We start from the raw sequence: 27,326 nt of genomic DNA on the forward strand, positions 1-27,326 counted from the left end.
GTTTTCCCGAGTCACATCATGAGCTACACGGCTGGACGTTCATGAAGTCACAACTGAGTTTACACACTTGTACTGTATGCCACTGAGGAGTGAAAGGGGATTTTTAAAGACACTTCACTTCTTCATTCTTTGTCTCTTGCTCTCTTTCTGTCTGTATATTCTCCCATCTTCCTCTCTCACTGTATTTCCTGTTTCTTTCTTCTCTCTCTTCCTCCCTCCCCCTCTTTCTCTCTCGTGTCATTTACTGCCGATGCTCTCTCATCTCCATAGCTAATTATCTATTGGAATTCCTCCTGCTACTAATGAGACCGCTAAACTCCTGTATCCATGCCAAGCCTTGGGGTTGTGTGAGTCTGTGTGTTGTAATTGGAGACATCATTTAAAGTCTCCTAGAGGGACATGGAGGGGGTGAGGAAGGTGTGAAGAGTCCGAATGGAATCCTGTCTGTCTTCTCTCTTGCGTGTCTCGTGTCAAAGGGAGACGGGGCCAGACATGTAATTTGGAGTGTGTTGTTACAGTCGAAGGGGAGGGAAACTTGTGATGTCACACCTGTCCAAGCACGTCAGGCTTCCTCATTCGCCGCCTAGGAGGATGGGATAGACGAGTTTACAGCTCTGAGTCAGGGCTGGGCTCGACGTGGGGTACTGTCTAAGGGGTAGGCATGTGCATACGTGTGTGTATGTACATGTGTGTATGGGTACTTTTTACACATTTTGTTGTTACAAAGTGGGATTCAAATGGATTTCATTGTCATTTTTGGTCAATGATCTACACAAAACACTCTGTAATGTGAAAGTGGAAGAAAAATTGTAACATTAACAAAATACAAAAAAATTTAACACTACTATATCTTGATAAGTATTCTCCCCCCTGAGACTACATGTTAGAAACACCTTTGGCAGTGATTACAGCTGTGAGTCTTTTTGGCTAAGTCTATAAGAGCTTTGCACACCTGGATTACACAATATTTGCCCATTATTATTTTTAAAAGTCTTCAAGCTCTGTCAAGTTGGTTGTTGATCATTGCTAGAAAGCCATTTTTATGTCTTGCCATATATTTTCAAGTAGATTTAAGTCAAAACTGTAACTAGGCCACTCAGGAACATCCACTGTTGTCTTGGTAAGCAACTCATAGATTTGGCCTTATGTTGTAGGTTATTGTCCTGCTGAAAGGTGAATTTGTCTCCCAGTGTCTGTTGGAAAGAACACTGAGTCAGGTTTTGCCTGTGCTTACAGCTTAGCTGTATTCCGTTTCTTTTTATCCTAAACTCCCTAGTCCTTGCCGATGACAAGCAAACCCATAACATGATGCAGCAACCGCCATGCTTGAAAATATGGAGATTGGTACTCAGTAATGTGTTGTATTAGATTTGCCCCGAACATAACACTTTTTGTATTCAGGTCAAAAAGTTTCTTTGCCACATATTTTGCAGTATTTAGTGCCTTGTTGTAAACAGGATGCATGTTTTGGAAAATATGAATTCTGTACAGGCTTCCTTCTTTTGACTTTGTCATTTAGGTTAGTATTGTGGAGTAACTACAATGTTGTTGATCCATCCCCAGTCACAAAGACACAAGCCAATGATGAAAAGCAGAGCTAGACTCTCATCTTGCTGACACACTTGTCTTGTTGGGATTTCCCAGTCAACCTATTGGATTGAGTTGCTCAATACTGACAGCTCTAACTGTATCTCTATTGCAGATCTTTTAAATATCTCTATTGCATGTGTATCCTGCCATTCCTCCTCCAAGCCCTTGGCAGCATGTCTCGCAATTCACCCAAAGTGATCCTCGGCAACCATTTATTATTCATTACAATGGGGAAGTACAGGTAACTGCCACAATAAAGGAAACACCAACATAAAGTGTCTTAATAGGGTGTTGGGCCACCAGAACAGCTTCAATACACCTTGGCATAGATTCTAAAAGTGTGGAACTTTATTGAAGGAATACAACACCATTCTTACACGTGAAATTCCATCATTTGGTGTTTTGTTGATGGTGGTGGAAAACGCTGTCTCAGGCACCGCTCCAGAATCTCCCTTAAGTGTTCTTTAAACCTCCTATGCTTCTTTGAGACCCCTCTCAGTCTCTGAGATTTGGTTAATTTAGCAGACACTCTTTTTCAGATCTCTCCTTCTAGCCACGGTAGCCAAAATAATGGGCAACTGTGCATTTTTATACATGACCCTGAGCATGACGGGATGTTAATTGCTTAATTAACTCAGGAACCACACCTGTGTGGAAGCGCCTGCTTTCGATATACTTTGTATCCCTCATTTACACAAGTGTTTCCTTTATTTTGGGAGTTACCTGTATGTGGGACACAATGCCTGACCCCAGTTTTCCAATTGCCTTTCTGCTCCCCAGGTCATCACTTCGTTCATCCTGTTGTGGTTGTTGTCGTGTTTTACTTCATGGCTGTACAATAGTCAAACCCTTACTGTCCAAGTCATTGGCACTAGATTCCGCGAAACCGAGTTCACACAAACACACACACACATTTGTTTGTGTTTAACACGTTACAGGGGGCTGAGAGCAGTCAGAGGGTATCAGACACACATGAGAGTGATTAGTAATTTAGAGGAATCCATGACTGTATTCCCTCCATGTTGCATCCCCCGCGGGATAGAGAGCGAGAATAGGGAGAATGAGAGTGCATAGGCGGCCAATGGGCCTTTTCTCAGCACAAGCTCACACGGGGGGGGGGGTTCTGCTCTATATTTCTACATTTGGACTCTGGAGCTTATTTACAAATACTGTAGTTTTCCTTCCACCACACACACACACACACACACTAGTCGATATGCAAACGAGTTCTGAGATACTTTTCCGTTCCTCTGCTGTTTGTCTTTTCTCCCTTTACTTTCTCTTGGTGATTGTGATCATACTTACAGCACAGGTACAAACAGAACCATCCAGTCAGTGGAAACGTTACTAATTAAATATTTATTGATTAACGAATGCTATCTTCAACTCTCAGGTCTTACCTGGATTCAGAGTTGTTCTCACTGTTAACTGCAACAAACAACAAAAATGTGCATTCTTTTTCTGTTTTTTTATTTTCTTTCTCTCCATATACACTATTTTGCAGTGGCTTGCTTTTCTTTCATTTGCTACTTACTGCAGTGATTACAATGCTGTAAAAATGTTTTTGTGTAGAATTAACATTGAATTAAAAATGAACTTGTTTTATACTGTAGTTCTGGGCTATGCCTGTGTCTTTTAGTTCCTGTTCTGGTTTGCATTATCATTGAATGGGGATGTTATGTGTCTCTTATTTCTACATCTAGGTTTTCATATAGAAGTAAAAACACTTAACCTGGGAGATTTCTCTTTGTCATTTTTTTGTGTTTATTTGAGGTTCAGGGGGTGGTAAAGGTGGATACAAAATATTTTCTGAAAATTGTAGACTGTTTTATTTTCAATCCTTTAAAAGAATAGCTTCAGCCCGTTTCTGAATTATTATTGTTTACCTCTCGATCTAATCTCTTTTCACGAGCAACGTGTTCTCTCTGTGGAATAAGGAAATGGCCATCCCGTCCCAGTCTCCACTTGTTGTAAACTAGTCACCAAACACATCTAAGAGATTACTGTCCCCATTGTTTCTTTCAATTCTTGGCACTACAAACACAGATTGCCATCCCTCTCTGTCCATCCTTCTCTTTTCCTCCTGCTTCAAAGGATGGAGAGAATTATCTGTTTTAACGAGGAAACAGCCTTTGAAGTTTGTGTAATTATTAAAAGGACAGAGTTCAGCTCTCTGAATGTTAGCAACCCTAGGTCTTTCATTTGCTTTTAGTCACTCCCTCTCTCATTCTCTTTGTCTTTTCTCTCTGTCACACACTTTTCTGCTTTTGGATACCTTTTAATGACAAGTATTGAGTTGATGAAAGTCAAACTCAAATTGTATTGTTCGAAAGGAAAAAAATAAACTACTGTCTAGCCAAAGAGTCCCCCCTCCTCTCTCTCTCTCTCTTGATGAGGATGTTGAGGTAAACCAGAGATGCTGGAGACCATAAGTCAGACTCTGCCTTGTGAAGTTATACGAGGTGACTGGAGACAACTTTCCCCTCTGCCACCCTCACCTCACCCCCCTCCACGCCGTGACTACACAAACACACAAATACAAACCTTGTCTTTCTTACACATTCTCACACACACACACATACACACAGGTTCCCTCCGTACCTCCAGCACACCTGTAGCCAGGGGTAAGAAGGGCTGTCAGAGGAGCAAATAACTCCTCTCTCGTTCCTGGGGGTGCCCTCTCATTTTGAGTGCGTCCCCCTCCCCTCGCCCCACACAGGGGCCAACCTGTCATTAACCTAGGCCGCTAATGGGCAGGTGCTGAAGGCAGAGAAAGAGTCACTTCAAGGCCTTTACGGTCACTCACCTTCATCTACATCCTCCCATCATTGTCTCAGTTGCAGTGGCTGAGCTTACTGTATCCTCTCTCTCTGCCTCTTTTTCTCTCTAATAACTACTGTACCCACTTCCCAGCTGTAGCCTCTGACTCAGGGTCAGTGTGAGTAAGTATTGACTGGATGTTGTGGCTCCTAGCTGGCTGTGCAAAGAAGAAGACTGTACTTTGTCTTTAATAGACTAGAGAATTAGACCCTCAGCCCCTGTCTGTGTCTTTGTGTGACAAACATGTAAAATGTTGATTCACTGCTAACAGTATTTTTCCCACTGATAGCCAATTCGGAACCTGAAAAACTTCCTGAAATAAACTAAATGCAATGATGTAAATATTTATGTTCTTGTTACTTGAGTATGCCCTTGAGCCACAGTCCATTGGGACTTTTTCTCTGGCCCATCTGAGTACATGAAAAGTTTTGTAAAACGCACTCACAAACAGGGCCTAAAATTCACTTTTTGGTCCACCAGCCACTGTGTTACGTAGATTTAAAAAATAAGAAAATGGATGAGAATGCTTTGTAATGTTTCTAAAACAAATGTATTACTAGTGAAAATGTATGTGGTATATTGTTTAATTTCATATTTTTTTGTGACCTCAGTCTTAACTAAAGTATCACAGAGGAGACAATGTTCACCTACCCTTTTAAGGTTGGGAGGTCACAAATGCAAATGGTCTAATTCAAAATCTAACTTTTTTCTCTCTATAAATACATTTAAACTGTATGGCACTACTTTAACTACAATGAAAAAGGGGCAATTAACTTGTATATGAATGAATATTGTTTGTTGATATTTGTTAATAAAAAATAAAAAACATCACTTCCGTTGTTTGGCTGTACCTATTGCGCCGTTCGAAAATGGGGTGGATAATTAAGCGGTTGGGAACAAGAGGCGGTTCTGTATCATAAATACAGTCAGAGGTAGATGGGTTGACTGGTCCTTTCTATCGCGTCGGGCAGAACATGATACAGCACTGCCTCGCTTGCCTAATTGCTTTTACAAAACTGTTACCAACATATTAAAATAACAATGAATTACATATTTTCATTAAAACGTTATTTTGACCAACAAAAAAAGGGTGGGAGGTTACCGTGGTAACGTGACTAGGGAGACATGCCTGTAAGACTGAGAATCTGACTAATAGCCGCGTTGTCTTCTCTTCCCTAGCAGTTGAAACGCAAACATTGAAAAACAACCTAACTTGTGAACAAAACAATGTAAATAGCCAGGAAACACAAGGACAAAGTATAATTTCAGTAGACGTGCGTTTCAAGTAAATTAGATCAACTTTTATGCCTGTGCACAACGCTTCTAAAAACGAATCTTTCACTCAGCTCTTCACGTGCACACAGACAGGCAGTGTTGCAGCGTGAAGAGGGATAGGCTATACTTGCAGGGTTTCCCAAAGTCGGTCTTGGGGGGCCCCCCTGGGTGCACGTTTTGGTTTTTGCCCTAGCACTACACAGCTGATTAAAATAGCCAACTCATCATCAAACTTTGATTATTTGAATCAGCTGTGTAGTACTAGGGCAAAAAACAAACCAAAATCTACCTGCATTTGGCAGGTGGTGTGTGTTAATTCAGGCCCTGCTCACAAAACCCATACATACTCACACTACACTAACCCACATTGATATATAGCACCAGCTATAAGCCCCCTTCACACACAATTACAGTCACACATAATACATAACCTCTCTCATTGAAGTAGTGAGGATATTGTTTGCATATGTGCATATGATGTGGTATGGAGAGAGTTTATGTGTGCGTGTTTGTTTGTGTGTGTGTTACGTACAGTGTCTGAGCCAGGATCGAGGCAAAAGGAGCGGTGTTTGGTGGCAGGAAGCGAGGGAAGGTAAATCATAACTCCTAATCGGAGGGCTTCACATGTGGCTCGTAAATTCACACAGCTGAACACTAATTGCTATAATGCCCGAACAACTCACTCCCCTTCCCATCCTTACTCCATCTGTGTCATCTGGATAGGGCCGATGACAAATCTGTGGGCCACTAGTCCCGTAAGGCAGCTGTCCCCAACCACCAGGCCGGTCCAGAAAGGACACAGAAAGGATAACTAAATATACACTGCTCAAAAAAATAAAGGGAACACTTAAACAACACAATGTAACTCCAAGTCAATCACACTTCTGTGAAATCAAACTGTCCACTTAGGAAGCAACACTGATTGACAATAAATTTCACATGCTGTTGTGCAAATGGAATAGACAAAAGGTGGAAATTATAGGCAATTAGCAAGACACCCCCAATAAAGGAGTGGTTCTGCAGGTGGTGACCACAGACCACTTCTCAGTTCCTATGCTTCCTGGCTGATGTTTTGGTCACTTTTGAATGCTGGCGGTGCTTTCACTCTAGTGGTAGCATGAGACGGAGTCTACAACCCACACAAGTGGCTCAGGTAGTAAAGCTCATCCAGGATGGCACATCAATGCGAGCTGTGGCAAGAAGGTTTGCTGTGTCTGTCGGCGTAGTGTCCAGAGCATGGAGGCGCTACCAGGAGACAGGCCAGTACATCAGGAGACGTGGAGGAGGCCCGAGACTGCAAAAAAAAAAAAAAGCCTAATTCAATAGAAACTATGATGAGTCCTACCTAAAATATGTCTTTATTGCAACAGGTGGCTCGCATGCTCCAAGCCCCCTGTGCGTAGTATGTGGAGATAGGCTATCTAACGAGGCTATCCAAGGGAAGATCGCTTGCCAGAGTGCTTGAGTTCCAAGAGCCGCTGCAGATTTCTGTTTCAGAAAAAAGACTGGACATAAGGAACACCCTTCGGGTGTCACTGTCTCCCATCACCCCTAGATGGGAACGTCTTGTTGCCGGGAAACAAGCTCAGGGTTCCCACTGATTCAGCGACACGGTGAGTTGCAATGTTTTTATTACATGGTCATTAGAGAAAAATATGCACTTTATGTTTTTATAATATCATCACGTTAGACCTACTTAAACTAAAATGTTATAAAAAAGCGGCCATAATAAACTTAAAGGCCTAATCGGTATTCCGGTCCTTTCTCATGGTTATGTAAAGACGTTAATTCATATAAATTCTTTTTTTTGCGTGTCTCAGCAAATCTATTGAAGCCTGGTGTATCCCAGGGTGGCGCACAATTGGCCCAGCGTCGTCCGGGTTAGGGGAGGGTTTGGCCGTCATTGTAAATAAGAATTTGTTCTTAACTGACTTGCCTAGTTAAATAAAGGTTAAATAAATAAATACATCTGTGAGAAATCTGCACCTCGCATAGACACACACTCACATGCTTGCACACATATGCAGATTAGACGCATGCCACCTACGCACGATGGCGGTGACTCAGCACTACATCACTGCAGCCATCTTTGTTCAGCCTCTAGCTTCATTGGGACAGAGGAGCTTCATTTGCTGCTCCTTTGTATTCAACCACAGTTCCTCTTGTTTCCCAGATGCTAGTTGCACAGCGGTATGTCCATGTGTTCAAGTTACCAACTGTACTGTACTGCTCATAATTTCTTCCTTCTCTGCGGTCCATATGACCCGGTCACCATGTGTTCTGGTCCTTATCTGTAACTACGACTCGCCTCTTCTGGTCCTCATCTGGTTTCATCCTAAAACGGGGTCGACTTCCTGTCAAGATGGGCTAAAGGGGACAGGTTCGGGAAGTTCTATGAGGCGGAGAGAGATGTATCACTTTTGAATCACATCCCATTGAGTTTGATGACCCCCCTTCTGCTTGCGCAATGCGGTCCTTGTGACAGTATATTTACGGCAAAGCTAGGGTTTGTTTTCCGGAAACATCCTCATCGATGGCGTCATGCTGGAACGAAACTCAGAAGTTGGTATTTCATTGTGTGCGTATGTGTGTGTGTGTCGGGGCGGCTGTTTCGTCTACGGTTTCATTGATAGAAACTAAGTGCACATAACCAAGGAGTCTTGTGGCGAGAACATTAACTTGTAGATGGAGACGCTAAATACAACTGACCCTTTTGTGTGTATTTGTGTGTAAACTATCGCTTAGCTATATTTACTTCTCTGTCACACAGCCAGTGTGTGTGTGTCTGTGAGAGTGAACGAGAAGGAGAGAGTTGTAAGGTCCAGAGCCATACTGTTTTATGAGGCAACTTGTTGCCAACTAAGTTTAAGAGATTACATCCAATGTTCGTTTCGTAACATGAATAGCATCAATGTTTGCGTGTCTCAAGTGTGATTCCACCAAAAAGTATTTAATTTCACAATGTTCGACAACACCTAAACGTGTTACTCACACTACCAACCAGTTGAGGTGAGGTCCCCAGTTAGGTGTAGGGAAGCCCGGTAAGTCTGTTTTCACCCACTCAGTCAAAAAAAGTACCATCCCTAAGTCATGCTAGCTGGGGCAGTGGAACTTGCTGTGTCAACATCTGATTGTTCAGTTTCCCTGATAGTAATAATAGGATGTTGGAGAGAGAGCAAATAGCCCATGCTACGTCACAGCGAAAACCATTGAGTCAGAAGGTGAGAGCAGACGATGTTTTCGGTTTGACAAAGAGCACGTAGGCTACGCTACAAACTCAGACGACAGTTCTTATTTGCTAATGCAGAAGATTCAAACAGGAGCAAGTTTATAGGCAAATGGTACTGGCTACATTCCAGCTAGTCTTGAAATAAACCAAATAAATGCTAGGTCAGGAACATGAATAGCTCAGCTGTGCTAGCTAGCTTAACTTTTACATTATAATAGAGCTTGTTCATGATTGTGCCTTGTAGGCCTAGGTACAGGCAACTGCCAAAATAAAGGAAAGGGTTCTAGCGGATCTGTTATGGTTTAGGTCCACTCAACCCCTTAAAGCACTTTGTTGGTGTTACCTGCATTTGCCTTACTCTGAAACCAGAGTAAGGGGATGTCTAGTATTTTTACACTGCCCAAAACCATTCTGCTGTTTTACTTGACCATGAGGAAAACAGGTATGTTATGCTGCTGTGTATACTACACTGGGTTTGATTGTGCAGAGCCTGCAGTCTGTACTGAATTATTCACTTTTTTCAATGGGGGTCTGCTCATGAGGAAATGGTGCAGGATAAACTGAGGATAAAAGACCGACCACAGTTACTATTGCCGTGGGGCAAGGGGATGTGTTCCAAATGTACTCCTATTTCCTTTTCCTGTCTTTTAGCTTTGCACGGCCCGCAAAAATTGACATAAACCTTCAGTCTTCTTTACTACATACCGACCATGCATGCATGACTAGAACATTCATAGAAATCTTGTATTGATGTCAATGAAAGGTTTGTGCATCTTCTAAATACACTATTCTCCATTCATTCCATCCCTTGGAACTTCTTCCAGTGTCTTGATCTAAACCAAAAGGCATATGCTTACCACTTTGATGCCTCATATTGTCCGAGGCAAAGTGGTGTCTCATTAATTCTAACTAGCTACCTCTCCTTCTGTCCTTTCCGCCATGATCACTGATCTGGGGCTACATGAGAGGTGGAAGCAACATGATCTACAAGAAGCCATAGAAGATTGAGACCCTAATGTCTGCTAGTTCCTTCTAAAGCACAATACCCAAAATAGGAGGCAAATAAAAACAAAAGTCACACAAAATAGTCAGATTAGAACTGTGGACATTTATCATAAATTTACATTTTGCACATAAATAACTATGTAAACGAGTATGTAAACAGAGACAGTATTTTTTTCAAATTTTCTCCTCTAGGGCTAAACACGAAAGGGGATGCTTTGGTCATACTTCAGGGTTGGAGGGAGAGAAAAAAAGAGGAGAAAGCGAGGGGATGGAGGCTGATGTGCAACTGCTTCCAGGTCACCGGCCTGGGGTCACAGTTGCTATGGAGACAAACCATATGTAGTCTTAAAGCCATTATAACAGTCCAATCATATTGAATAGTGGGAGGAGCAAGCACCGGCACATAAAGGGGAGGGGCCAGTGCATAAGAAGGCCGAGGTGCTTTGGTCTGTGCCATTTAAAAAACGAGAAGGGGGATACATTTTTCTCAAACAAAACTACAAAACCACAGCTAAAGAGCTAACACTTCATCACAGACAAACAGTATTCTCTTGGTCTTCTTTTTGGTGTGTTTGAAACTAAAGCCAAGTAAACTTTGGTTACTAGCCACAAATCCCATTTGAGAAGGGTTAATGTGTCTCCTTTTGCTATTGACAGTGTTTTGAAGTTCCCTTGGACTGTTGGGGGGAAGGATTCCCGGACTCGCAGACTTTATATGCTACATATTGAGCAGACTTTCCTGCTCTTTGGATCATGTGGAGCTGCACTCCAGTTCATTTTGGTTTCTTCTTCAAGTAGCAAAAGCAATAAATAGAAACACACTCTCCTTCAGCTTCCCTCTGAACATAGACACACATACGCACACTCCTACTCACATGCATACAATCATACACACACTGAGGTAACCGTTGTTGAAAATATATAACAGAACAAAAAAATGCCCTTTTTTGTAGAACTCTGCATGAGCGTGGACATAGAGAAGCTTGCTGGAAGGGTCAGAAGGTCAAGCAATGCCTTTTCTTTCTAATCAACAGTTTGTGTTCACCTTTGGCAAAACAAAGTTGTGACCTTTGACCCTTTTTAACCTGCTATATTGTTTAAATAAATGTAAAAAAATAAAATAAAAAAGTGGGCACCCCTGTTTCTCAACAGGTCACACAGGATGGATACAGGCAGAGAGAGAAAGTATATACAATGGCCCCAGAGTGAAATCAAAATCAGAAAAACAAACAGTAAATTACAATGAATTACCTGGTCATTGTAAACATCACTTCCACATATTGCTTTTCGAAGACAGAATAATTGCATAATAAATTAAGGAGGTTATATAATAAATTCAACAAAAATAATAACATTTGAAAATAAACAGTAACAATAATAATGATATGAAATCCAGGGTGGATGATTGTCCAGTCTTAAGTGTAGGACACAGTGGAACAGTTAAGTAGTCTGGGGACAGTGTCTCTTGGAGCCCTGAGTACAGAAGTCCCTGAAAGTTTGAAAACCCCAGTCGCTACAACCATCAAAAATATATTTACACTCGTTGCTCCTGCTAACCAAGTTCTCAGAGCCACAGTCTGACTCAACGTCCTTCAAAAGGTGAGCTCAAGCCTGTTCCTCGGACTCCTGCTTGATCGTGACGTTGGAGGGAAGAAGCGGAGTGCTTCGGCGCAGTTTGATAACCGACGTCTCATTGACTGAATTGTACAGGCCGTAACCTGTAGACTGGAGCTCACTGGCGCCGCCCTTGTGGTGGTGGTAGCCGGAGGTCTTGAGGTCCATCTCCCTCCACAGCATCCCCAGGACCTGCTTCTCCAGGACAGCCTCAACCTCAACCCCTCCCTGGAGCTGGTCCAGCCTCTCAGCGTGGTCGCTCATGTCAAAGCGCTCAATCTCCTCGTTGATGCGCTGGAGCTCTTCCTGGGTGGAGGGGCTGGGGGTGGGGCCACCTGAGGAGGTGACGGCAGCCAGGCAGTAGCCCTTCAGGTGTAGCCGCAGGCTGCACAGGTGAATGTAGTGGCGGTGGCAGTGGGGGCACTTGTGTGGCCGCTCGCGGGAGTGAAGGCGCTTGTGCAGCTTGAGGTGGACAAACTGGGTGAACTTGGCAGGGCAGAGCTTGCACGAGTAGGGCTTCTCACCCGAGTGGAGGCGCAGGTGGGTCTTTAGGTTGCTGGTGCTGCTGAAGCGCTTATGGCACACCTGGGGGAAAGAGGACAAGTGAAGGGTTAGAGGAGGAAGTTCAGCGTTGCTTATGTATATGCAACAGCTAGCTAGCTAGCTTAACAGACTTAGCGACTAGCATAGAATTGGTGATGGTCTTTACCGAGCACTCATGGGGCTTCTCTCCAGTGTGCACCAGGAAGTGTTTCTGCAGGTGGGCCAGCTGGGTGAAGCCCTTACTGCAGGTCGAACACTTGAAGGGTCGCTCACCGCTGTGGACACGCAAGTGCACCTACACACAGCAAGGACAACGTTATGTCAGTTGGGTTCAATGCAAGGGAACACAAAGTAGTCTGGATGCATGGAATGAAGGGAGCGAACAGAATGTCTCCAGTCTCACCTTGAGGTTAGAGAGCTGGCCGAAGGTCTTGCTGCAGACGTTACACTCGTACTTGATCTTGCCGTTCTGCTTCTTGAGTGGGTAAGGCAGGGTCTTGTAGCCTGTAGAGCCACCACCACGCTTCATCTTGCTCAGGTTCATGGCCTCCTCCTCTTGCCGGCCGCTGGCGCTGCCCAGTAGGGCTGAGGTAGGCTTGGTGGGCACACGCTCGCTAGGGGCCGCCGTGCCCGCTGTAGGGGAGCCGCTGGTGGGGGCGTGGGGGTGCCCGTGTGGGTGAGGATGAGCATGGCCAGAGTAGGGATGATGGGGGTAGTGGGGGCCGACCTTGTCCTTGAGGGTGGTGGCGGCTGAGAAGGCACTGGTGGGGGCGGAGAGGAGGAAGTCCCTGTGGGTGGAGAATGAGGGGTGGGAGGAGTCAGGTAGTAAGAACCTGCTCCCCGCCTCCCCAGGCAGCAGGGGCATGTTGGGGGGCAGCAGGCTGCTGAAGAGAGGGTACATTCTTGGAAACATGCCCCCGACAGCGGGCACCCCACCCCCAGGTAGTGGGTAGTGGTGGGGTAGCATGTAGCGGGAGTAGTGGGGGCCGGGAGGGTAGAAGGGCGAGGAAAGGGAGGCGGCTGGCGGAGGGTAGCCTGGGAAGGGGCCCAAACCTCGGCGGTAGAAAGAGGAGGATGGGGGTTGGGGAGCTGCGGGGCTACCGTCGGGGCTACTCTCCTGACTGCTCCGCGCCGACGGACTCGGGGTCGCCGACGACTGGTTGCCTGGTGATCTGATTGCTGTGTAACCAAACTGTACCGGGCTTGTCTTAAGGCTCAGGAACTCTTCCGTTAGATGAGGGTGGGGGTGGAATGGGGGGTAGAGGGCGTGGGGGTACAGGGGCCGATCGGGGCTGTCAGCACAGCGGGGCCGCGTGGCTAGTGGCCGGCTGGGCTCCTTCTTGCTAGAGGTGGTGGGGCCCCTGAGGATGGAGGAGACACTGTGTTCTATCTTGACTGGGGCGCTGCTGCTGCTGACATGCTCCTCACTGGCCTGCTGCTTGGCTTCCAGCAGAGACTGCTCTGTAGAGGGAGAGAGAGAGAGAGAGGTCAGACACACTGTTCTCCCTCTGACTGAAGACCACGGTTCCCTTTGACTTGGTGTCAGGAGAATTTTAAAGTGCGTACAGGAAAAACTTATCGACATGTCTTTAGCTTAGGAGAAATAATGGTATTTCAGCTGTAGAGTGTGTGAGGGGGAGGGGGTGGTTAGGAACACTGTAACCCAGCGGTTCAATTAGCGCGACAGATTTGACGAACGATCATGGGGGGCTAAAAGACAGGAAGTGAGGCGTGACAGCTGCCTCTGGGCGTGTGTGTGGGAGGGAGGTGGTGGTGGTCTGGGGGCAGATAAAAATCAAGATAAAATCCAAATGGGGCAGGGCTGATTGAAAGTTTCCTCTCAAGTTTGGCCTCAACCTGCCCTCTCCACCTGACTCTCTCAATCACACACACACACACACTCTCTTGACACTTCCTGACAAAGAGGCCTTTGTCTGATCGGTTTGCTCATCGTCTCCAGCATGCACACTCACGACCCAAAGAAGGACCCTTCAATCACGTTCCATTAACACAAAAAGACACTTTTCCTATCCTACACCTTTGGACTTTTATCAGTCCTTTAGGTAGAAGTAAAAACAACCACCCAGGATTCCTTCTCGTTTGCTATTGTTTCCAGGTCAAAGGTTAACTGGGAGAGCTTCCTCCTCCCTTGCACCTACTGTCACCTCCACATGATGAAAGATAGGATTACTGCAAGCGCTTCCAGGCTACACACACACGCTAAAAGCCTCTGCATGTCGGTTAACACATCCTCACCTGTTAAACCTCCAGAGTCGGGATTTAGAGTGGACATCAATAATCCCATCCATTTACTACCCATTGAACTTTTACTAGAGGGTCACAAATCTGTGTGTGCGTGTCCACTAACGTGTATATACATTAAGCTTTCCAGCACTTAATTACTCGACAGACTTTCAAACACACACACACACAGTGACCCCCACACCACTACAGCGGTAGTGTGTAAACACAGAGGTTATCAGTGCCTCCCCCCTCTCCTCCTCCGTCCTCCCCCTCAGATGACACCACTCCCAGCCCTCCTTTCTTTCAGAAAACAAACAGGGTGGCCATCTTGGAGATATCAATCTGTCAGCACGGCCCCGCCGCCAGGAAGTTCAAGTAGTCAATGGAGGGGACGCTTTTCTTCCTCTCCTCTCTTCCCTCCGTCTCTCCACTTTTAAAGTGCCAAATAAATTAGGGAGAAGGGCCAAGGAGCCGTCAGCACATCACACACGCACGCACTTGAGATTAAAAGAGTGAGTGTGTTGGAATGAAATGCCTCTCCGGGTATGTGTGTCCTTGCATGCAAGGGAGAGGGTGTGAGTAGGATAGTATGCGTTTGAACGCATACACATTTAGAACAGGAAATGCTAACAGGTGCCATATGTCTGTGCAAAGCTTATTGTCGTTTTAAGGAAGGCTGATTGTGATTGTGTAAGCGTGTAATACACACACACACACAAATATGGAGAAAAACAACAGCTGTCACACAGAGGAGAGCGAGAAGAGCTCCAGTTCAGTCATTTCAGACCAGTCAGTTCTGCTGACTCACACAACCAACCAAACACACGTCTGGTTCTACTATGACTGGGTTAGTGGAGAAAGACACAGGGAGAGAGATGGACCGAGACAGAGAGAAGAGAAAGGTAAGTATGATGTCATTACCAGGTCAACAGGGGCCCCTGTGGTAGTGGGGTGGTTTAATTACAGGGGCCATAGAGAAAAAGTAGGAGCCAGATGGGCCAGTACCCTGAGGGGGCCCAGGCCCCTGTGTCTCTCTGCCCCAGGAGATGTGCATCTCCCGGGGAACTGGAGTCACTACCTACTACACCTGGAGGCAGAATGCTGGCTTCTTCCTCCCATCCCTACCTACCTCCCCTTCTAACTCTGTCTGGTGCTCTCTCACTCTTTTTTGCTTCCTCACACATATTCATATTTGCATTTAGACTATTCACTCTATGACTAGAGTGATCACACACATGCAATGGTGGCGCTGGCAGAGATGAAAGGTCGAGGAGCTGTATGTGTTAATGCCAGGCAGATGTTCAGAGAAGAAGGAGACGTGGCTCCCCTCAGAAACACTGTCAGGCTCTCACAAATATACACTCTCAAGACACACACCAACACTGAGCAGGTAGGTGCTAAATACAAATCACACACCATAGAAAGTTAAACATAATACCAATAGTACACTATACTTCCAAGGATACAGTGTTATTACTATGTAATAAATCATTGCATACAGTATATGATTATCATTATATAACTTAGTGTTGTTACTATGGTATAACATGTAATAAGGTTTCATATGATAGGACTTACTGAGTTTCTGCATCATGAGCTCTCCAGAGGGCGGGTAGTGGAGTCGGTGAGCGAACTCTGGGCAGTACCACACCAGCAGCTCGGTGCCAGGGGGGATGGCCCTCACCGTGTAGAAGTAGATGTTCGTGCCATTCTGGCACGCCGCCAGGTTCTGCTCCCCCGCCGAGTGGGCCGGGTTGACGTAGCGCATCCAGTTAGAACGCTCCTCGTCCAGGCCGTCCACAAAGTGGTGGAAGTCGCCCTCCGAGTAGATCTGAGGGGACGGAGAGTAAGGAAATGGTCAAAGGTTAACAGGCAAGGAAGTCTCAATGGCAAGTTTAGAACTCTCCAGAAAAACAGTGCTGAGTAACGGCTAAATATGTTGACGAATCATATTTTCAGCAGCGTGAGTGTAATATCATTAAAGTGTAGACTCGTTAGAGCTCTCTCCCTCCACTCCAGACCTTATAGCCAGTTATACAGACTGAGGGATGGCGAGACCGACAGAGTAGGAGCCTCTCTTATACACATCCAAAAGAGTTGAGTCAGAGAATACGTCACGCCGACAATGTCACCGACACTCATTCTGAATCTTCCCCCTCTCTCCACTCATAGACCACTCTCTCTCCTATCTGATTGTGGACATCAACATCATCGAGAGAGAGAGTGAGAGAGAGGTCTATAACTCTGTGTTGTTGTGGCTTGCCTGAGTGAGGGACATGAATGGAACACATTGCTTTGGGATGTTGTTGAATCTAGGTGAGTGCATGTGTGTGTGGGGGGGTGTACGAGTGCTAGATTGTCACTTCCCGGAACGATGACACCGTAGCACTGTTCCTGTGTACAGTGTAAAATTGACATCATATTCCTCCTCCATTGTTCCACTACAGTTCTTACTGTACTAGCTGCCACACTTACTGATCAGACAACCACTACTGAATAACAGGCTTTACCCAGCAGATTTATCATGATGAAATAGGCGTTGAGGGTGTGTGTGTGTGTTACAGCGACAAGTATGCGTATAAAACTGCATACTCACAGGATGTACCACACACACAGAGTGGAGAGCCTTAGTCTCAGAATGATTAGAGAGAAAACCCCTTCTCCGTCTCCACACACACAAACTTCTTCAGAACGCAGAGACCCTGGCTGTGACGTCACACTAAGTCAGTCAGTGGAACAGGAAATGACCTATGGTTGTTTTTCTTCCTCTGTGGCTGTCTTTTACTGAAAGTGAAGCGCTTGCTCTCTTTGTGTGTGTGTGTTAGTGGACAGGAGGGAAAACCACTCACCCTCCAGAAGTACTTCCTGTTGGCGTCTTTGGGGACGCTGTCTGCAGTGTAAATCTGACCCACCAGGGGGCCGAATTGTGTTCCTTTGGGGATGTACTCTCTGCTGGCCACTCCAATCACCTACAGGACAGAGATAAAGACCATTAGTTGCAGTGTGTGTATGTTCGGTGGTTAGACGATTTACGTTATCACATCCTGCCAGGAGGTCAGTCTTCACATGAAGACGGCCGGAAGAACCCATCAACATGATCAAATCAACAAACAGGGCTGCCTCTCTGTGTGTATGTGTATAATTACTACTCTGTACTAGAAAACCCAGTGGCCTAGAATGGGAATTTGACTGTCACACTTTTTCCTCAAGCCACATTTGCTGTGTGTTTTAAGTGTGTGAACATAGGCAAACACACACCTAACCCTTATCCAGTGCCAACAGGAAGAGTTAGACACCCTGAGGGAAAGAGTTATATTTCCTCCATCTCACCCAGGTTATGCCACAAAGCATCTCCCCCTTCTCGCCTCTGTTCCTTTCTAATTGACCACAGGGCCACTCCCTCTGACACCCCTTACGACACCCACTCTGCTAACCACACAACACACCCTACCACATCAAAACAACTCATCTCAATAGACTGTTCACCTTAAAGAAGAAAGAGATCCACACCTGATATTAAAGCGCTGTTGTTCCTTTCAAAATAATTGAAAAAAGACTTGAAATAGAGGAAGGAAGGAAGAACAGCAAGGGAAGTGCATCCGTCTGAAAATGAGGGATTATCAAACCTAGACGTTCAGCTAATCTCCTAACCATGATAAACTCTGATGTATTCACCAAACCCCCTACACAAACTACACTTGCACGCACACACACACCCTTATCCCCTTCATGCATATCCTACACAATCATCCTCCCTAAAGGATTGGGAAATCCCCCTTCCCATTTCCATCCCAGGGCCAGACCACTTCTCAAGATTAGGGGTGTTTTGAGGATAACTTATTAACTGACTTTACAATGCTCCCTAAATGACTAAGTCAATATCCTTTCATCACTGGTAATGCTATACTCTATCCACATCCTCTCATTTTCTTCTTTCTTATTTTCTCTATCAATCTTAGTGGTCGCTTCTGTGAAGGTGATAAATATTGACGGATAACGTATCAGGTCGTAAACAAACGTGGTGGGAAACACTCATTCTCACACACACAGGGTGATAAGAAACAGATGAGCAATGACAAGAAAATCTATTCATTGCAACCAAATAATGCGGTCTTGATCAGGTTAAAACCACAAAATGCTCCCCACCTACTCTCATGACCCCTCGTCACACTTATTCTACAGGGTTCAACGGTTAGACTGACTGGGGATCAGTTTGGGTTGTGAAGAGGTTGATATTTGGACAGAGGTAGGTAGGGAGAGCTGGGTCTGGTCTAGTGTAGGACTGACTAGTGTGAGAACAGAGGGATAGACACAGAGATAGGTAGGGTAAATGGTTATCGGGATGTGTTGATGAATCTCCCGTCAACAGCAGGGCTAAGTATGATTAATGACTCTTCATGGATGGGTGGGAGCTCATTTCTCACTGCGGAGGCTCTGTAGCAACCTGCATCACACCTCAGAGAATGTGTGTGTGAATTCCCCTCCACACTGGGCTTACACACCGCTCCTACAACACACACAGGTCATCGCCGTGCTTCAGTGTGTGATCTTTTACAACGAGACACCCTCCTCACCACAATCCCCCCTGGCTGAGACTTCTCCTGCTGTCATATATTACCTACAGTTGAGTCATGTGAGTTTGGGGAGCATATGGGTTTACAGATGGTGTGTGTGCATGTATGTATCTGTGTCTTCCTACCTCTTTGGAATCAGCTAGTTGTTTGAAGGCCAGGTTACGAGGCAGTGAGGCCTCTGCTCTCGTTAACCCCTCGCTCTCTGTCCCTGCCTCCCGCGGAGTATCCTTGACGATGTAGGTACACTTCTCCTCAAACTCCGCCTCCGTCCACTTCATCATGTCTGCCTCCTCCATCTTAGAGTCTGTGTCGGTGGCCATTTTGGATCCCATGTCCATCTGGGTTTCCGTGTCCCTATGGGGTTCGGTGTCCATTTTGACGTTGTCGTGCTCTACAGTGTGGGCCCCCTCAGTAGTCAACATGGCCGAGCTATGAGAGGTAGCCTGAGAGAGGGAAAGGGAAACCGATAAAAGAGAGAGCGAGTGAGAAAAAAAGATAAAGCGAAACAGACAAAGAGATGGAGAGAAGAAGGAGAAAGGAAAGAAATTGAAGGGGAGAGATGAGAGAACAGAAAGACAAGGGAGAGAAAAAGAGAGAGGGGAGCGTTATTATCCAGTATGAGTCAGTGAGTGGCGAGTTCCTTTGAGGCTGACTAAGCAGACAGTGTCTGTGCTCTCTCTGTGGGAACAAGAGCCACTGTCGACCGACCCCACTAGCCTCTAGCCCAGGACAGTCTGATCCCCACTACTCAGAGGGAAACACTCAATCACAGGAAACCATCAACTCTATTCAAATAAGTTACATAATTTTTAAAAAATAAAACACTTATTGAATCCAGAGTGAAAAGTCTATTCCTTTTTTTTATTACAGATGAGTTGTGACCCAAGAGTATGTATGTGTTATATACTGTATGCGGATCCGGCTAGTGTCTCAGGGCAAGACAGATTGACCAATGACTTGTGCAGATAGGCTGACACGGCCTAAAAATGGCAGCCAAGCTGTGAGTCCATTCCATGGGCTATGTAAGCTGGCATAAGGTCAGGGCCAGCCACGCTACCCCTCGGTCTCTCTACCCTCCCTCACTATCTTCATTCCCTCTGTACCCTTCTCCCTCTCTGTCCAACTCTACTTCTATCTAGCCTACTCTTCTTCATTCTCCCTCCTTGTCAAACTGTCAACATAAGTGTCTTAATCGTCCTGTTTCTTTCTTTATCCCCCTCTCCCCTATGCTCTCTCACTGTCCCTAGCCCTCTCTCCCCAGGGTGGAAAAATAGTCACAAACAGGGGAAGGAAGTCCTGTCTACGTCTGAATGGAGCTAAAATTGGAAGCAGAGTGGCAGAGCAGCGGAACAGGCAAATCATCCATGTGTGTGTGTGGGACAGTGGGGAGGGAGCGCCAAACTTTTCCATTTGGGGGGCCACAGCAGCACAAACAAACTTCAAACGCTCCCCACACAAGACCATCTCACACACACATCCTTGTCCCACAACAAAAACACAGTGTCCGTAGCATGAATGATCATACGCTACAAAGATTGTCAAATGTCAAGGCCGATGATAGACTGAAATGCAACCTTATACGCCGTCACTCACATATAATTCAGGGAGAACGTACCATAACCAACTGAGATCTACTCTACCCTCCAACAATCTCCAAAACTAAACCACAACTAAAAGCTTGACAAAATTCCCCAAGCCTTGACCAAATTAAACATGACCCTATACTCAACAAAATTCACTCAAGCCAATAAAACAGGTTGCTAGGAGACTAGTGTAATTAATGAACTTCCGGAAGAGTAACAGAACAACAAATCAATCTCAAATGTTTCTCCAACATTAATTTAAAATAAAATTGTACTACAAACAATATCCCAAGTAATTACATACATGAAATGATAATACAAATAGGATATTCCATTTCAATGTAGAGTAGATCATTTCAAACTATTTAATATTTATTAATATTGTGATATTGTACATTGATATCATGAATATCCTTTTAAAGGGATTTAAATATATAGATAAATATAATACCAAACACTAGTCAAAATCTGTTCCTGCTAATAAAGAAGTCTTTCTATGACAGCTGTGCAAAACGAATACTGAAACTGAGAACCTGGCCAAAAGCAACTGATTTATTCAACTCTCACATACACATCTCTGTTAAAATATTCGATAAACACTACTGATATATATTTTTTTTTTTAAGTTAGTTAATTAAAAAACTAGTTAAAAAACTAAGTTTAAATTTAAGCAAGCTATAACCAATGACAATTTTAGAATTTTAATAATTCAAACAATTCCGCTGAAGTGGACACAAACTGCAATAAGCTATTAATAATTTAAACAATCTCAATACTCAAAATGATTGCATTTAAATATTATATTCAACAATATACTGAAAGTTTAACAAACTCATTGCATAATGGAGTGGCCAGACAAACAAGGAGAAAACTTTGACTTACATAAATAAGTCATAAAATAAACCTTCATATTCGTTGTCACTGGTTTAATTTAGAAAAGTATTTATTCAACTATTACAAGCAAAACAAATTTAATACACAACTTTAAAAATCCTCAAAACTAATAATATAATTTAGAAAAAAATTAAATAAATGTTTTCCTTAAAATAAAAGTGAAAATAACAAAATCTAACTTTTTCTACAAGTCTCTGTTTCTCCATTGACTAGCGTACTCACCGAGAAGCTTTGGTCCCAGCCACACATAGGGCCGAATGATCTATCCCCTGGGTGAGTGTGTTTGTGTGTGTGTGCGTGGGACAGGTGCAGTTCACCCTCTCCCCCTCCAATCCAAGCGCTACTCCAGAGTGTGAGTGCTGTGTGTGAGTGTGTGTGTGTGTCTGCTCCAGTGAGTGCCTTCTGTTTAACTGACTGCCCCTCGACAAGTGAGGGAGATGTTGATTCACTCAGTGGTCCCTCCCTCATTCTCTCTCCACTCCCCCTCTCAAGGACCGCCCACCACCATGAGGAACACATCGCTTGCAGCTCATTCAGGGTAGCAGTGGCAGGCACACACACACTGCTCTATGGAAATAGCAGGCGCTTTCACCCGAGGCATGAGCTCTCGATGCTTCACACAAAATATAAATTGGCACATAAAAGTACCATCACACACCTTAACCTAAATTCAAACATTCTCCTGCAGTCTTCGATAAACTTCAATAAAATTAGAAAAGGTTGCCAGTTCCAAATCAAAGTCTGAAAAACATATTCCCTCAACATGGGTGCTTGTTGTGTAACAGTGCAACTGTTACAGATCAACAACCCCCCCCCCCCCACAACAACAAACACACATAGATGGGGGGGGGTTGTTTATGAGTCTTCCTGGGGAAGGAGGACATCCTGTGACAGTGACTCAATGCCCCTCTACTGTTTACCCAGCACAGAGCCGCGGACGGACGTTCCTCTTACACACACACACACACACACACACACACACACACACACACACCCCCTCTAAAGGGCGACACTGAACTGACCTCAAGGCTCAGTCTCACCAACACACTCCCTCTCTTTCGGTCTCTCTGCCTCTGGTAATAAACTGAGACATAAAAAGGTGCAGGGCTTGCTGACCCTGGTTAAATACAACACAAAACACTTTGTCTCTCCTCCTCCATCTATCCCTCTTTTTCTGTCTGTATCAGATCCCCATAGCAAAGACCACTCAAAGCAAGCAACCGTGTCCTGGAATTCAACTGGAAATCCCCTACTCTCCCTCGATTGACATCAGTCTTGAGTGGGGCGGAGTGGAGCGAGGGCTAATGAAGAATGATAATGAAGAAAATAAAACACGAGGCAGGGGAGGAGGGCAGTGAGGGAGAGACAGACAGAACCGGGTCTTCAATCCCCCCCACTGGTGACAGAGAGTTGACCACATCACTCACTGCCTACTCCTTCCTGCCAACAGACGACCCACCGGCCCCAAACACACACAATCTGCACCCCAGCTGGTCTACATGATCATGCTCTGTAGCGACCAACCCCTACCAAAAAAAACATCTCACTCCCTCCAGAAAAACAAGTTAAGATTTCAACTAAACAAAAAACGAGAGCGAAAAGAACGTCTTTTCCCCTTTGAAAGTCACATGTGGTCCATCCCTACCCGCTTGCTGGCTGGGAACAATCTGGGCCCAGACACAGACAACCCCCCCCCCCCCCCACCCCACTAGGCTCTCCTGATCCCTTTCCCCTCTCCTCATCCCTCTCTGCTTAAACTGTAAAGGAAGGAGGGGGCGCAGGCAGGCCTGAGGCTGGGGGAGTAGGGAGGGGTCCCTCTGAAGTCAAATGGCTCTTTTTGTTTATGCGCAGGCCAAGGAGGGTATTTAATGTGGCCTGCATGCCTGGAGGAGAGGGAGGGAGGGAGGAAGAGGGCCACACAAATAAGGGCATGGGGACCTCCTGTCTCTGTTAGTTTTACAGAGGGCTCCTATCAGGGCTAAGAGTAACACACACACATTTACATTTTACATTTAAGTCATTTAGCAGACGCTCTTATCCAGAGCGACTTACAAATACACACAGAGCTGAGCAGAATTGTGGTGCCAACACATCAGAAGGAGGTAGGGATTATGAAAAGAAAGAGAAGAGAAAGGAGGTGAGGATGAGAGTGGGTGGAATGGGTGGGGGTGGCTAAACCACAGGTGAGATTAGCAGCCATTCCAAATTCCTGGTTCCATCTGCAACAAGAGGCAAAAAGCAGCAAACTTTATTGACTTCATAGCAGATTCAGCTTAACGATCCTGCTTGTCACAAGAAGAGAAGTACTGGCTACACTGTCAATTTCTCATTCAAATGCCATGACTGTTATTCACCTTGATATTCAAACTCTCTCTCACACACACAAACTTCCCAAAACTTTCCCCACAAGTGGTGGATCTTATCTTGAGAGTTGATCTGGAGTGTCACTGATTTTCTCCCCTTTGTCACAAAATGTTTTAATTCCGGTCTACAGGATGCCTCTAAAAAGATCATAGCAAGAAGATTGTTATTGACCATTTCATGTGGCGTGTGTGTGCCAAAAGATGCTTGTATCCGCTTGAACTTTCCTCAAAAAGTGTGTGCGCGCGGAGGAGGCACAATGGATTTGGGTGTTGTTCTGGAAAGAGTTAAACCCTCAATGGAGGAGCCATTAGGGGGAAGTAGGGAGGTTAGACCTAGCCATTGCCCTGTTTGGGCTGAGGGACCTGTGTGTGTGGACGCGTGGCATACACCAGGTTGAGCCCCCCTACAGTGTAGAGCAGGGTGGGGTTAGGGTATTGCAGTAGCTCTCCTAATCGTGCCAATCCACCGCGGCTACACACACACACGCTCTCCCCCCTCAGCCATCTGGAGGGACTGTCCACACGGGGGACACTTGTGTTACGATCAACACCACCACCAGACAGTCACCCTCCTTAACCCAGAGGAAGAGCTACTCATGGTCTATTTGGCACATGCCACTGATTACATTGTACTTTTCATTAAGGAAGCAAACAGAGGCCAGTGGCATTGACACACTGCTGACAATGAGGCAAGAAAAGAGGGGGGAGTGGGAGTTATCCCATCACACACGTTTCAGGCCAGGCAGCCATTGGATTCCAAATAGAGCTGGGCTGGGACTATCTCAAACGTCAAATGATGTAATGACTTCCTGTAATCAAAATACTTTGCTTCATAACTCATAAATCCACATTTCCCAAATATTAGACCTTTGAAATCTTAATTTTGCATTAGCTCAAAGACTGAACTATACGGTGTAGAATGACAATAATAGTGTAAGTAACATGACTGAGATTCTCTTGTTTTCCACAGAGAAACGGATGTGTGTGTATGACTGATACCCTGGGCAAAACGGACTCAACTCTAGAAACTGTAAATGAAACTTTCAACCACTAAATAGAGAGAACTATTTAAGCTCGCAGACCTTTTCCGCAGGTAAATGTTTACCGAGGTTCACAGTGCATTCCCGTAAACAACCTGAAACGTGCTCTCAGTCACAACCAGAATCACATGCCTCTTCTTTTCGGCAATGTGCAGGAAGTCATAAGCATACTGCACGCACAATGATGAGCACAGCACTTTGTGATAACACAACCTTCCAACGTGGCTGCGTCATCGGACACATTTCGGAGTAGGCAACGAATCACAAAACAATAGGACATATGATCCTAGGGCCTTTGCTATAGCCCAAATACCGCCCACGACAGCTGTACTTAAAAACAATGTTTATGTAGTTGTCAGGTTGTGGTATGTGTTACACTGGACAGATATAGACTAATGGAACTCGACGCGTGTGTACCATACCCCCGTGCCCGTGACAGCAAGCAAAGCGTTGCGCAACGGGTGTTCAACTGTTAAAAACTGTCAAATACCCGGTCGGGCACATTTCCCAGTTTAGCGAACGCCATGGTGAAAAGATCGAATCAGGACATTGAATAACCTGTGCAAGATGAGACTGTCGGATAAAAAGCGAAACGGGGCTAACAAGTCAACTCGTCGAAATATAGGGTTGTTATCCGACTTCTTTGTCGGGCTAAAGAATGTAAAACGACTGAACTGTAGACTACGCAAGACGCACTTCCAATCATGTACCCTATGCAATCACTTTCGATTCAAAGCAGGGTCATTCAACGCGACTCATTCAATTCCTTATCGCATTCTTAACTGAATGACCACACACTTTTTTATTATTAGTAGGCTAATATCGACTCCGAGTTGCAACAAAAGGGAAGAGGAATTTCAGAAAATTATTGAATTTAACCAAACAAGTGCGAATATTTGCAAAAATAGATTGTTAGGCTGTGTTGGAGTAGTTTCTGTAGGTCCTACTATTAAGCAAATAGCCTGCCTAACATTAAATTAGGATACAATGTTTCTTATGGCGATAGGCTAGGGCTAGGCTAAATAACCTATAGGCTACATACACAACGTGCCAAAACCTAAGGTAGAAGAATAATGAGAATGAAATGCGACAAAACGTGATGTCGGCTGCTCTGTCTTAATTCAGGACAAACTTTTCGCCAACACTAAACAATGTAGCAAATAAATGTAGGCTATTCAATGTTATTTATCGAACTGCAGGGACTGTAGCCACGCGAGCGAAGCGGGGTGCAAGCTCTTTTACCTGTCCGCGTTATGAAGCTCCTGCAGCGGAGCACTGGAAGATATCCTTATCCCAATTTCCAAACTCATGCGCTGCTGGCCTAGGTCCGATCGTTTCTCTTTGTAGTGCGAGTATACTATGGAATTGTCGAGGTGAATCTGTAGTCTACAGTTTACATACAAAGTATCCTACCCCTTCTTCCGCGCCCAAATCTGCTCCACCCAAAACTGTAATTAGGATTAAGACAAGCAATTAACAAAACAAACCCCTGCGCGGACGCTTTCGATAACTGATGGCGCAATTGTTAAAGTAACACCTCTCGTTTCCAACATTTGCAGTGTGCTTAAAGGACATTAACATGTTCGTTTAGGATAGCCTAAATGTCGAGAAAGTTTTAGACGCCTTCACCCCTTTGCACCCAAGGTGAAGGCTGCTAAAAGATAACTGACGAGACAATGAATCAATAGGCAATAGTTACAAAGTCATGTCTTTGTAATGTGAATATTTGAATGATTAAAAACTTGAAAGAAAAGGGAAATTTGGAAGCGATAGGTGAAATTGATTAATATAAGACATTGAACGCTTTATTGATACGAAATCAAGGACCATTCTGAAATAATTAGCCTATTTATTTGGCAGAGGCGGGCCTACCATATGCTACCATGTCCTGCCGTTAATTCTTTGGTAGAAAAATATTCTTAAAGGAATCGTTTTTTATCAAGCATAAATACATTTTTATCAGGATTAGTCTATTTTCTGAACGTTTTCCTTTTAAAAATTGTATCCAAATGTTTGGATGACATTTTTGTTCATTTTTTTTTGTTGTAAAACTTAAACACATTTAATTGTAATAAAATACTTAATATTTGCGTTAAAAAAGTTATCTTTATTGGTAGGCAAATAATGTAAATATGTGGCTTGGAGCACCAGAAGCGGTCTGGTGAAGGCAAATCCTGTGTAGCCTAGTCATATTGCCACTTTTTATGGGATTTTGTATGCATGTGTTTTACTACTTACTATATTAAATGTATTTTCTTTTTGGTGGGCTGAGTATGTTTTTATAGTTATTATGAAATTGTTATGATGATAATTGTCCAGTTCCAAGTAAAAGGACATTCATTTTATGTCTGAGTGAAAATGGAAGCCATTTGAATCCAATGTTTTATATCTGTCCTGCATGTTTGAGTGAAGGGGGAGCGTGAGCACCTGTTGAGCTTTGACTGAGCCCCTGTAGCCCTATTCCATTTGATATGCGGACTGTACTGTTCCGCAATTTTCTCTCTCTCTCTCTCTCTCTCTCTCTCTCTCTCTCTCTCTCTCTCTCTCTCTCT

At 44.7% G+C, this 27,326-nt stretch overlaps 1 protein-coding gene across 2 annotated transcripts; it reads right to left on the bottom strand.

Annotated features, from left to right (window-relative positions):
- Positions 1–10,002: 10,002 nt before the first annotated feature.
- LOC139564330 (PR domain zinc finger protein 1-like) lies at positions 10,003–26,372 on the bottom strand. Of its 2 annotated transcripts, none has more exons than XM_071383784.1 (7): positions 26,017–26,372; positions 19,020–19,337; positions 17,170–17,289; positions 15,899–16,151; positions 12,480–13,537; positions 12,243–12,371; positions 10,003–12,118 (listed from the first exon to the last, which is right to left on the bottom strand). In XM_071383784.1, exons 2-7 carry the CDS (start codon positions 19,314–19,316, stop codon positions 11,525–11,527), a joined length of 2,451 nt encoding a protein of 816 aa, XP_071239885.1. In that variant the 5' UTR covers positions 19,317–19,337; positions 26,017–26,372; the 3' UTR covers positions 10,003–11,524. The 2 variants fall into 2 exon arrangements, with proteins under 2 accessions (XP_071239885.1, XP_071239884.1); XM_071383783.1 differs by lacking the exon at positions 26,017–26,372 and adding an exon at positions 21,594–21,782.
- Positions 26,373–27,326: the final 954 nt, after the last annotated feature.

Source organism: Salvelinus alpinus, chromosome 35, assembly GCF_045679555.1.
Source record: "Salvelinus alpinus chromosome 35, SLU_Salpinus.1, whole genome shotgun sequence".
NCBI classification, from domain to species: Eukaryota; Metazoa; Chordata; class Actinopteri; order Salmoniformes; family Salmonidae; genus Salvelinus; species Salvelinus alpinus.

Coding starts and splice junctions, on each gene's coding strand:
- LOC139564330 (XM_071383783.1), bottom strand. CDS start 21,620: ATGTGTGGCTGGGACCAAAGCTTCTCG. Junction 17,290..19,019: donor AACTAGCTGATTCCAAAGAG/GTAGGAAGACAC, acceptor TCTGTCCTGTAG/GTGATTGGAGTGGCCAGCAG. Junction 16,152..17,169: donor ACAGGAAGTACTTCTGGAGG/GTGAGTGGTTTT, acceptor CCGTCCCCTCAG/ATCTACTCGGAGGGCGACTT.